This window comes from Limanda limanda, chromosome 9, assembly GCF_963576545.1.
Source record: "Limanda limanda chromosome 9, fLimLim1.1, whole genome shotgun sequence".
Classification (NCBI taxonomy): Eukaryota; Metazoa; Chordata; class Actinopteri; order Pleuronectiformes; family Pleuronectidae; genus Limanda; species Limanda limanda.
The window spans coordinates 22,534,016-22,546,311 of record NC_083644.1 but is presented as its reverse complement, the minus strand read 5'-3'; the positions used below and the strand labels follow the sequence as shown (position 1 = coordinate 22,546,311).

The following is a 12,296-nucleotide window of genomic DNA, read 5'->3' as shown; positions in this document are numbered from 1 at the left end:
CATAGCACAGCAGACACACACAGAAGTTGGTAACAGACAGTTAAAGAGGATATTTTAAGCCACAGTGTACAAGCTTTCAGTGGGTCATAATTCAAACTCGGGCCGGTGTGTTTAGTGATATAAACCCTGGAGTATGCATAGGTCCTGTGGTTAAAAATAGATGTTTTATTGGGGTGTTTTATTGCATTAAGGGTGGGCACTGTGCTTCTATACAACTCTCCAGCTTTAGGTTTATAGGTTTGTCTGAGTTGGTGCTTCCTGGGCCAACTTTCTCAATGTGTGTAAAACCAGGCCACGGTTACACAACCGCACTAATTCCTCCCCCCATGGTAATCATAAGTTTAAGCAGACCCATATGTGGGATAATCAGACTGTGGACAGCGTCCTGCTTTGTGGTGGATATACATTACTACCAGGTCTAAAACTACATGTCTGTGGCCTCAATATTAGTGCAACCAAAATATCTGACCTTTTCGTTTTCTTAAGGTACATTTAGAACTTCTGAGAAACATATGACTGAAAGCCATATAAACTGATCATTAAATAAAGCAGGCTATTAAACAACAGGTGTGAAAGTGAAGCCATTCTATTTTCTGCGAAACCAACTGCGTCATTTGAAAAGACAAAACTTCAAATGGATCAATAAGGATGTATGGTGGGTTTTTGTTATGTAAATTCCAGTGTTGACCACTCTCTGATCACTTAACACTTTTCTCTTCCAGTGTTTCTGTTCCTTTTAAACTTTTCTTCCAGGACCATTTATTAGGCTTGAGATCATCTGAGGGTTATGTTTTGCAAAACAAATAAATGGGATTCTTCAAAGCTGTCAACTGGTATGATGTTAACATGCCTTTAATTGTTATTAACCAATACGTTTGATTAAAGGTTCTGATGACCAGTGCTAAAAAAGATGCTTACTGCTTTGTCTTTATTCAATATTTTCTTGTGAGTCCTTTTCAACATTCTAAGCACATACCTATTATCAAAATTCAGAATGGCAATTCAGCAATTAGCAGCTTTTTGTTCACTCCATTCACCAAAGTTGGTAAGGTCATATAAGGATGAGCCAAAAAGCAGGACACATAGTTGTTCTTAATCCACTGGTCACTTGTCAAAGTGATTCAACTACATTTCATTTGTTACTGGATTAAAATAAGACATATGCTAGATTTAAAAATTACATGGTTATTTTGGAAGATTTCATGCTTTCATCTATGGACATTTTACCCGTAGTGGTCACCATGTATATTCATGCTTTGTCCGTTCTTACAACATTCGGGAATTTTTCGTCTACCTCTTCATTTTTATGGGGGGTCCTGAAAACACTATGGTTGAAGGGGTTTTAGAAGGGCTGGATGGCCATTACCCCTAAATCTCACATAAAGCAATGGTACAACAGTAATCCTTCACCTCCATGCACAAAATGAAGGGGTAAGGCCAAGTGGTAGATTTAGTTGTGATGGTTAGAGTTGGGGTAAGGGATTAGGGTATGCACTATGTCAATGAGTAGCGAAACAAGTTGGTGTGGATGTGTCTGAGTGGTTTCTAACCTTCATGAACATACTGAAGCCGGTCTTGAGCAGATCTGTGAGACCTCCAGACATGTGTTCGATGTCGGGACATTCATGTCTGTCGGGGTGGAAGACTTCCTCCAGGACCTGTCGCAGGAAAGGACGATACGTCGCCTGCAAAACACAAACATCCCACTTGAACATAACGATCTGTGAACAATCAAAATATCTTCATTGACAACACTTCATTGACAACACTTTTATTTTTAAGTATAGCGATGTGTTAACTAAAAGAAATCAGTATATGAAGAGTGAAGAGCTATTGAAGAGGTGTTTTCAATAGAATGGCTTTGTTTCGCCTCTTTAGGGACAGTGGAGTTATAAACAACTCCACTTGACCAAACAGGCAGCTGATCTATGAGTCATTTTAGGAGAGTTTTAGCCCTACTGCAATCAGGATAAAAATATTACACTGCTGGATGTGGCTGAAATTTGTATTTGATCAATCAAGATCAGGTATTTAAGGGGATAAACCTAAATCCAGTATTAATACCCTTTAATGTTAGAGAGTCCTCTCAGTATTTCTGAACAAATCATTCACCCAATGATGAACATCATCCAAACAACAATTCAGCTTTTATCACTTTTAAACTTGTCATAAATTTGAATTTATTGCTTGCTCTCCAAGCCACAGGAGATGGTAAGACAGATTAAACGTTTAAGATGAAACACTTTACAATGCTGGAGGGGGGTCATACTCCAACTTGTTGTGGATGTGCTGCTGAAAAATCCTATTTTTCAAATGCACACACATATTGGCACCATATGACCATATCCTGCTTTGTGAAAACAGCAGATATCTTCCCTCTTACTTCTCCAATGTAACGAGCTGCCAAACCTTCACAATCACAGCAAGAAGTTACTTTTATCTCCTCAGTCTGACAGAGAAAAGGAGGAGTACATGCAAAATTTCGACTAAAGCCTCATGAATACATTTTAATATTCCTAAAAGTTGATTTATGAAAGAAAAACACAACAGAAAGAGGGGAATCTGCTCTTTCTGCCCAGCTATCCAGGACATGATGTACCATATATAGCCCTCAAAGCTTGCGGATCACAAAGCCGAGACAGATTTCTTTAAGGGAGTGAAGTTTGCTGTCCCAGATAAGACTTGGCAGAGATTTGTTTAAGTACTTTGAATAGCAGAAGTCTTAAAATAGCAGGAGAAATATCTTTCAGTGCTGCAGCCCTAGCTGGATAACATACTACATACAACTACAGTTTACAGTTCGTTAGGAGTTGGTATGTAGCTCATTGAGGAGATATGTTGAACTCTGAGCAAACTAAGGAAGCAAAACTTTTCCTTTCAATGTTGTCAAAGGAACATCTGAGCACTCAGAGAAGATTACAACTAAACTGTTGATTCAAGCATTACATATACAGCTACAATATAACCCAAATACCACTGTATCCAGGTGCCTCTGCCCACATGCGCCCCCCCCGCCTCAGTGTGGAGCATCAGCATTTATCATTCCTACCAGAAGCATCCCACTCCTCTCGTCCGTGTGAAGCAATCACATCAGGGGAGAACCTGCGTCCACGTTGTATAATCATAATTACACAAACTAATATTTACATCCACCCACATGCCTCTGCTGCACAGGTCAGCTCGCACAAACCAAACTGGGAGTAAACACATTAGTGATTCACCTCTGGTCATACATGCACATAAACAACAGCATCACAGGCTCTAATGACGAATCCAACCCACAGTCACGCTCACTCCATTTTCATCTGCTTTCCAAAAAGGTAAAAACAATTCCATCACATCACCACTGCAAACACCCACATGGTAAAAACAATATTACAATTAGTCACAATACCAGGATTCCGCTATGCGCACACACAAAATTGTTGTGTGATAGTAAAAGTGGGGTTTGAGGAAATCAAAACTAGAGCAAAGTGTAAGACCATTAACAATCTACACACACACACCAAGACGTCAAGTAGGATGCTACAAAACAACCTAGTAGCAACCTAGGGCACCTCGTGTTTGTATTCTTCCATCAGTCAAGTTGCAGTGATGCTTGTATTCTCCTGCAAAGACGCTCAAAATTCATACGCTTCTTCAACCAGTCAGAACAGAAGGTCGATACAATCACCACAGTGGCAAAGTGGGCATTGAAATGATAGGACTGGCAAAGGCCAGAAAAGTGTTAAATAGGTTTGTGTTCAATTGTGTCCCTAGGTTACAAAAACGGCCCACCAACACGTATACTGCCGACAAATAAAAACAATATACTGTATCTTGTTTATTCAATTCATCCACAAAATGTTGTGTAAAAATGGCAGCTTGTGATTTAAATGTGTGAGACTATTTCTTGGTTGGGTGCCGGGTAACCTGATGGTGACTCCAGGGAATCACTGGCTTGCACAAAACAGTCAAATGATCCCTTTATATCTAATAGGTGAACATTCTAGAGACAAAATTAGATTATTTTTCATTTGGTAAAATTACCCTTTAGTTTAGCTGCAAGATTGCAATGACACTAATACCACCTCTGTTTCTCCAAGTGAAGGGCTAGTATATAGTAACTATAATGCAACGGAAATGTATAAACATTCTCTACTATAAAATCTAATCATCCCTAAAATTTGACAATAATTACAATTTACTTCATCTAGCCCTTGGGTCTACTGTTAAAAAACTAGCTAACACCAACTGAAGGATATCATTTATTTTCCCTCCCAGGTCAAATGTCTCTGCAGTAGACATGGTTTTTTAATCAGCTCCGGATCCGATCGACAGTGATGGAGACAAGACACCTTGGACGCATCGGGGGAAAACACAGGCAATGCGAAAGGAGTAAATCGTTGTTTTAGTGGCTTTACGCGCGTTTCAAAAAGCTGTGTATACCTGTTAATTTTGGTGTAAAACAAAATTAGTCTGTTTGCGCAGATTAATCATTTTCTTGTTACTGCAGGTTTTTGATTGGTTATATAATCCTCCCAGTGTCTCATTGATAATCTTAACAAGTTAAAAGGGCTGTGATAAAAACTGCTATCTCTCTCATACAAGCTCCTCCCCTCCGCTGAGGTCAGTATCAATTAATTTGTCAATATAATCCCCCACTCACATGACACTGAAAGCTGTATTGCTGAATCTTACAGTACACAATGTTCAGTGCAACTCATGCAAACATGCTGGAATAATATAATCTGATCCCATTGACCCTCTGCAGTGCGGACAGAGCGTTATATCAGGATCTCTGTGAACAAAAGCAGCAGACACACGTGAGAGGTTGTGAACAATGTCAAAACCTCACTCTTGTGTCTGAACACGGGGGCAGAGAGTGCAGGGAAAAGCTTCTGTTTGAGGACGACATCTTGACCGATGTTTCATGGGTAGAGGGGCTGCATGCTGAGAGAGGCTGAGAGAGGCTGATGGATTTCTGATGTTTCTCAGGAGCAGCCCGTAGCTGGCAGCTATCATGCTGTTCTCCGTTTGTATGGAGCCATTTTTAGGATTCAGCAGGAACAGGGACAGACAGTTCTGTCCTGACGGAAAGCGTCAACACATTTTGACAAAGATAACATAGATGTTATGTTTTCAGCTATTACTCTCCTGCACTTAGATGGGGATATTTATAGTAAAGCAATATTCACAATTTCCAAAGTTTGTGAGAAATTGTACATGTGTATTTGTGTAATCTGTTCCAAGACATTATGAAATCAAAGTGCTTTTTTGAACATCGGAGTGCAGATGACGAAACAGAAAACTCTGTTCCTCCGTTTCCTTCTGAGGCTGAAGAGAAAAAGTAAATTTGTTTTACTGATTTGACATTGTTTACTCCCTTTCCTTCCTAGAGTTAGATGAGAAGATCTATATCACCCCAGCCTGATAGCTTAGCTTAGCTTATCTTAGTTGAAAAATAAAATATGCCTTTTTTTGTAAGTCTATGTGCCTGACGATTTCTTGGTCAGTACCAGTTTCCTAGCAACCAGCAGAGACTCCAGGAAGTCCCTTGTCCCGATCTTTAGCTACGTTTTCAACTTTTTTCAGAATTGAACTTTGCTTTTGAAGAACGCAGCAGGAGATTGTCTGTTTCAGACATATACCCAATAACAGGAAAATCTCCAGGGGTGGTGCCTGGGTAGAGCATACAGGACGCAGGACATGACGCTAAGAGAGTTCAGTGAAAGTCTGAAAGCCACTATAGTGGTCTTCATCTCATTAAGCAAGCACATAAACTTATTTCTCAAATTGACAAACTTTCATTTGAAATATTTCTTAATATATTGACTAAGTTACTTAATAAATTAATCCTTATATTTCATTATCCTGCTCAACACTAGAGCTCCAACTCCTCCAATGACAACAAGGCATGCACCTCATGTCTTTATAACAGGATACGATTTATGTAAGAATTGTAGAAAGACAAAAGGAGAAAGGTATGTACATCCGGCTTTTGTAAAGCTTGTCTTCGAGGTCATCTCTACTTCCAAGTATTTCCTTACCTCTGCTGTCCGTTTCATTTATAACAAATTTTTATTGCTGTGTATTTGGCGAGTAAAATCATTGCGACCTCAATAGCATAAAAAAAGTTTCTTGAACGCCCATCACTTAACCTTTATGTTCCTAGCCTGGAATTCCCAAATAACAGTAACAACATCACAGTGAAGGACAGGTTTTTAAGAAGAGGTAAAAGCCCTTTCATGAGTACAAAGCTTTCAGAGGCACAAAGAGAAGCCTTTCCGAGTTACATAAGCTTCTAGACACAGACGGAAGACTACGAAGAGGCTTTTACAGTGTACTGCTTCTCTGCTGCTGTGTGACGCACAGTGGAGGGACACAAACACGGCAAAGGCCAGAGGTCCTCTGCTACATCTGCTCCCGTGAGACTGCCTCAGCAAACAAAACAGGTAAATAAAGAGGAAGGAGGAGTGATTAATGCACAACTCTAACTAAATATTTAGTTTTTTTTTGTTTAAGCTGTGACTGTGAATCAGAGCTGATGTGTGGGACATGGAAAGACGGAAGAGATGACAAAACAGAAAAGTTGGATTTGTCTATAAGGGAACCACCCTAACAGCATCTTAATGTTTTTTTATTGTGGGCTATTTGTGTGTGAGTGGTCCGTGTATAACTCATAATTTGGGGACCTAAATCTGTTTACAGTCACATTATGGGGACTTGTCTTTCTTATAGGGACAAAGAAGAAAGTCCCTGTCATATAAATCATTATATTTTAAGGTGAAGACATGTTTTAAGATTAGGTACAAGTTAAAAGGATAGTTCACTGAAAAATGAAAATTCCCTCATTATCTACTCACCACTATGCCAATGGACACTTCATCCACCCCTCGATCGGCATTACATTTTTCTGTGAACTATCCCTTTAAGGTTAAGTTCATGTTCACGGTGAGGCAAGTAGTAACTATGGTTAAGGTTAGAGTAGGCGTAACTGAAATCAATGTAAGTCTACGTAATGTCCTCTGAGGTCATGGAGCCGTGACTGTAGGACTGTGTGTGCATGTGTGTGCGTGTGTGTGCATGTGTGTTTATGTGTATGTGTGTGTGTGAGAGAGAGTGTGTGTTGTACCTGGTGAACACCATCGCTGGCCGTGTAGACGGAGTTCAGCTGCTTGAGGTGATCTCTGGAGTGGCTCAACCCTCTGAGGGTCTCGAACATGTCCTCCATTGCAGAGTGGGCTCGCTCTGTGGTCAGCTCCTCTAGGTTTGCACAGCCTGACAACACATAAACACAAACACACTCTTACTAATCAAAAACGTATCTGACAGATAAGACTGTGACATAGTGAAGGAAAAATCTGTGTATTTGTGAGAATGCACTGTAATGACATATCAGTCACTTAAAATCAAGGCTAATTGTGTCAGAAAACATTTGCATTAGCAAAACTCCGGCCCAAGACGCAGCATGTTGCATTTTGCAGGTAATTTTCTCAGCTGGGTGTGCACTGAAACCAATTATGAAGGTTGAAGCACAGGAGCGAGAGGACAAGCGTGCCTTTATTCAGGCAGAAATGCTGCTGCCTAATGAAAAGCTAATGTTCCCTCCTTTGTGAAGAAGTGAGCAGGGAAGACTTGTTGTGAAATAAAGCTGAAATAACAGAGCATGAGATAAAAGGAGAGAGACGGTAGAAAGTACAGCACAAGGATGTGACAGAGCATGAAGGGGGAGATCGAGAGAGGATGGAAGCCAAAATGGACACATCACAATGCGGCTGGCAAAGTAGGTCGGCTGGCACCTGAACTTCTCCCTGGTACGGCTGCTGCTCAGGAATGTAGCCGCCTTCTGTTAACAAGAAGGTCAGCTGCGTTGTAGAAGATATAAACCCAAGAACTTTATCAGCACAACGGGCTGCAACTAACAACGAGAACATTGATGACTCCGACATTAATGCAGCAGAAAACAGCTAATTCACACACCAGGGGGATTTTTATTAACCACTGTTGCACATTGATCTTAAAGGAACAGCTTCATATTCTTAATCCGACGACAGGCCTTAACTGGAAATTTAAGCTCTCATTTCCCCTCGGTCAGGAACTGTGAAGTAGGTGATAGGATAGGAAGATTAAGCTGCAGGAGCAACGTCCTGTCTTTAACGTCTCTGAGCACTATGTTGGCCCATTCTGTGATATAACTTTTATATAAAGCTGCTAAATTTCCTTTGGAGGTTTGGTTAAAACACAAATAATGTGGAAACCTAACACAGTCGTGCACAACATCAATATAAGCGTGATTATTTAAGTTAGGATGTTGGCAAACTCACAATGATGATACTTATATGCCTATATGCTGGAGGCAGACGTTGGAGCACTTTAAAAAGTAATAAGTAAGTAAGGCTAAGTAAGTCGTATAAACTGCATTTTTTGCAAAAAGGCTAAAATGGAGGCTACGTGATTGTTTTTTCTTATAGTCATGCGGCAGTGTTTTGTATACTTGAGGGCATGAGAGGTCTATGCCACGCAGGAAGGTACACAGAGAATGAAAACAGTGAATCCTGAAGAAGCAGTAAGCTAAAATAACTTTCTCCAAGTCAGAGAAGGATTTGAAACAAAGCGATGTTGATTAAAAAAAGGTAGTTAATTAACACGATAATCAATGGTTAGAAAAGTTAGAAAAGAATAGAAAATAACTTGGTTCGACAATTGTTAATGTGAACCTGCTGGTTGTGAAAGAGAAGTCAGGATCACAGTTACTACATTTTAGCCTCTAACCAAAAGTACATAAACTTAAAGAGGATCTACTTTTTGCTTAGAAGCAAATACAGCTCTTACTTGAAGATTATACAACGTATGAGTTTGCATTTTACACAGCAGACAGTAATGTGAGTTTTACAAGATAGGATCTAATATTCTCAGGACGTGGTAAAATTCTCCATCTGAACATAATGATTCACTGACCGTAACATACTATAATCTGATGGACTGTCAGGCCGTCCACCTCCCTCTAAACTCAAACTGACCTGAATAGATACATTTGCTTCGTATCATCTGGCACATTACATGGACTTATGTGGAGGAACGTATAAATGCCAGCACAGCTCGATAACATACACTGAACAACTCCATTTTGTCAGGTCTTATTTGTTCTTCGTTTTCCCTCCCATACAGATGATATCAAATTGAGCACAGCCACTCTTTGTTTGGAGCCTCTGTGTGGAGGAATGTGAAGTGTCTGGCCCCGTGCTTCACTCCCCTGCACTGCCCCGGCTGAGAGGTAAACCTTTCTGAGGGAAAAAAACACAGCAGGGCTATTTGACGGAGGTGAGCGTGAAGACTTAGTCAGATGTGGGTCTTATCTGTGCACACACCTGCAGAGGAGAAAGGCATCCTGCAAAACAAACTACACCTGATGTTTGTTTATGGGCTGTTGCATTGTCTAAGAGCTTTACGATACACGGCCATGATAAATACAACATATGCATTTAGGTTGAGGCAAATGACAGGAACCGTGTGTCACAACCTACAGCTGAGGATTTGTGCCTTCTCACTGTGTTTATGGTGTGCACTGGGTGGATAAATCATAAGGGCTGGGTGGGCGGAGCTCTGTTTGACTGGGTATCGACCGTGAGAGAAGCTTGTTGACCTGTTGCCAAAGCAAACAAGTGAAAGCAACGTGTCTCCTTCTTTTGCTCTTGGATGTGGGCCACCCACCCTCCCTCCCTTGAGGCAATCCTTAATTTAGACCCCAATCGAGGCGCTGCACACCCTGAGCGGGAGGAGGACCAGGTGCCTTTCCGGAAAAAACCCGCTTGGCTGCGAGGACGAACACCTGTGTCTGAGTTCATCTCACGCAATGCATACGCTGCCACGGCACCCATCATATATGCACCACATAACACCACACCCGCTCTGCTGTCTGTCACGCAAATGTGTCAACTGACTTCCGGTGTATTCAAATTGAATGCTTATTAAACCACAGCGACACGGTGGCTTCTGGTACAGCATCCATTCTGAATGAGGATTCAAACTTCTCTCAAACCAATGCTGAGTGCTTCTAAATCATAGCAAACGCCATTTATGTCCACAACACACACTTACTTCCTGAGACCACTCACAGGTTGCCTACCTGTGTAGACAATTACAAAGTAATATCTGAGACTGACTCAGCGCTGCACTGAGAGGCGAGAGATGAGATCATTGAGGGGGGAGGCAGGGGGACTGGAGAGAGCGTGGTTTGGAAAGGAAATGATTGTTGGTTTTCTTAATTAGATCTCACAAAGCCAGAGGAGTGTGAGTGTAGCCTCTGACGCTCAGACAGATCTGCAGGAGCCAGCCAATCAGAGGAGCCCAGAGGAATGTGTCACTATGAATAGAGCTGGATTCACGTAAAAATAAATGGAGACGGAAATATGATTCAACCAAAGGAGATGAAAAAAGGCTTTACGGTAGTAATTCAAAAACCTGCGACATCTGTAACAGACATGTGCATCCTTGAAGAGAACTGTCAAATTGAAATGATTGGTGTGACCAGAGAAGAGCCAGCCTGCTTCTGCTCTCTCATTTCCTGTGACTGTGTAATGCATAGATTATAATCCATAATCACAAAATTATGAATAAACATAATCCATATAACCCGCCTTCAAAGAAATTGCAGTAAAGTAAGGAAGTGTAGCAGTATTGTACTGCACTGATTATAATGCTACAAAGCAAACTCAGCTTTTTGATAAATAAATTCTAAATAAAATTTAGTTGACCTGACACAAGGCTTTTTGTGGAGCAAACTTTATTATTTTACTAAATTAAACGCATAGTTACTGTCAAAGGAAGACAAATATAATTTGTAATGATTAAAAATTGTTCTTAAATAACCTCCTTTAACATTGTGAGATAGAGCCTTTTTGTACAAATTCCCAAGTGAAGAACTCTTGGATCTTGTTGAAAATTTTTTAGCAATTTTGGTAAAAACTTATACAAGTTTGTGCCATTTGGTGCAGAGCCAAATCCAAAATCTGGATCTAGCAGATATAAATGTGGTTAGATAGAGGGGTATCCAGGAATCACTTTCTGTAACTTTGTGAGATAGGGTCTTTGGCTGTGTGACACACAAAGCGAAGCAAAACAAAACTTCAGTATAGCATTTACTGTTGCACAACTTTAAGGAAACACAGACTGAAAACAAAACTTGTGTAAATAATGAAAATAAAGAAGAAATGTGGAAGTAGGAAGTAATTTGTGTTCATTAGCGACACCACACCATTATTTGACAGGAAACATGTTCTCTGTTAAATAACAACATTAAATCAGAGAAGAAACACAGTCTGTTTCCTCAACAACCCTCAAAACACGGCAGCGACTCACCATCCATGCTCGACGCCGCAATCAAAACTAATCGCTCTGTACTTATCAGTGGAATGTAGACAACAAGACTACTTATAAATATCCTGGCTTATTTTGAAACCTGACAAAAAGTTCTATTCTGGTATGAGAAAAGAATGAGTGTACGTGATGTTAGAGGGAGGAGGTGGGGAAGAGAGACAAACAGAGAGACAGACAGAGAGACATACAGAGAGACAGACAGAGAGACAGACAGACAGAGAGGGAGGCATGCAGCAAAGTGAGCCTTACAAAGACTTTATCAGATGTTTTAATCCTGTGTGGAATGCTGGGGAGGGAAATCTCTTCGCTACTGTAGCTCAGGATGAAAGAAGAGTGACAGAGGTGGTGGGTGTACAGAGCTAAATGCTTGTGATGCCCCCTCTCCCCTTACGAGATGTCGCCATGGCAACCACACGATCTCCAGGTCAGGAGGAAGTCACCTTTGCTTTAGCTAAATTTAGCCAGTAAATGGATGGAAAAATGAAAAGCAAAGATTCTGCCATTGGTTTGTAGTTGGAATTAACCAGAGCAGGGCTCCATAAAACCCTATCATCCATGATGTGGAACTGTTAGTAATCTGAAACACACAAGGTTACATTCATGCTACATCAAGGTGACTGCAGGTATTGCAGAGAATGATATTTCATAATTATCTACTTTTCACTACAGGTGAATGATACAGTGTCATGTTAAACGTTGCACTTGAAACGTCCCCCACAGACAGTATGTGAAGGTGGCAGGCTACGGGATGGTTCTAAACCATGGATCCTCCACGTTAACAGATGGGACACAGACCAAACTAAAAAGTCAGACATGTATTATACATAAAATATGTTTTTTCTCAACATTTTTTTTTTTTTGGGTAATTTTAAATTGTTCTTATCACACTGTTAAAATATTAATTTCTCAGGTAAGTCACGCAAATCTATCGACAATAC

The 12,296-nt window shown here is 40.5% G+C and overlaps 1 protein-coding gene across 1 annotated transcript in view; it reads right to left on the bottom strand.

Moving 5' to 3' along the window:
- The window catches only part of scfd2 (sec1 family domain containing 2), an 86,658-nt gene that overhangs the window by 4,151 nt on the left and 70,211 nt on the right, over nt 1-12,296 (bottom strand). The window contains exons 6-7 of the mRNA XM_061078642.1: nt 7,115-7,260; nt 1,551-1,685 (exon numbers count right to left, since the gene is read on the bottom strand). Coding sequence (XP_060934625.1) covers nt 1,551-1,685; nt 7,115-7,260 — 281 coding nt within the window. The remainder of the gene's footprint in view (nt 1-1,550; nt 1,686-7,114; nt 7,261-12,296) is intronic.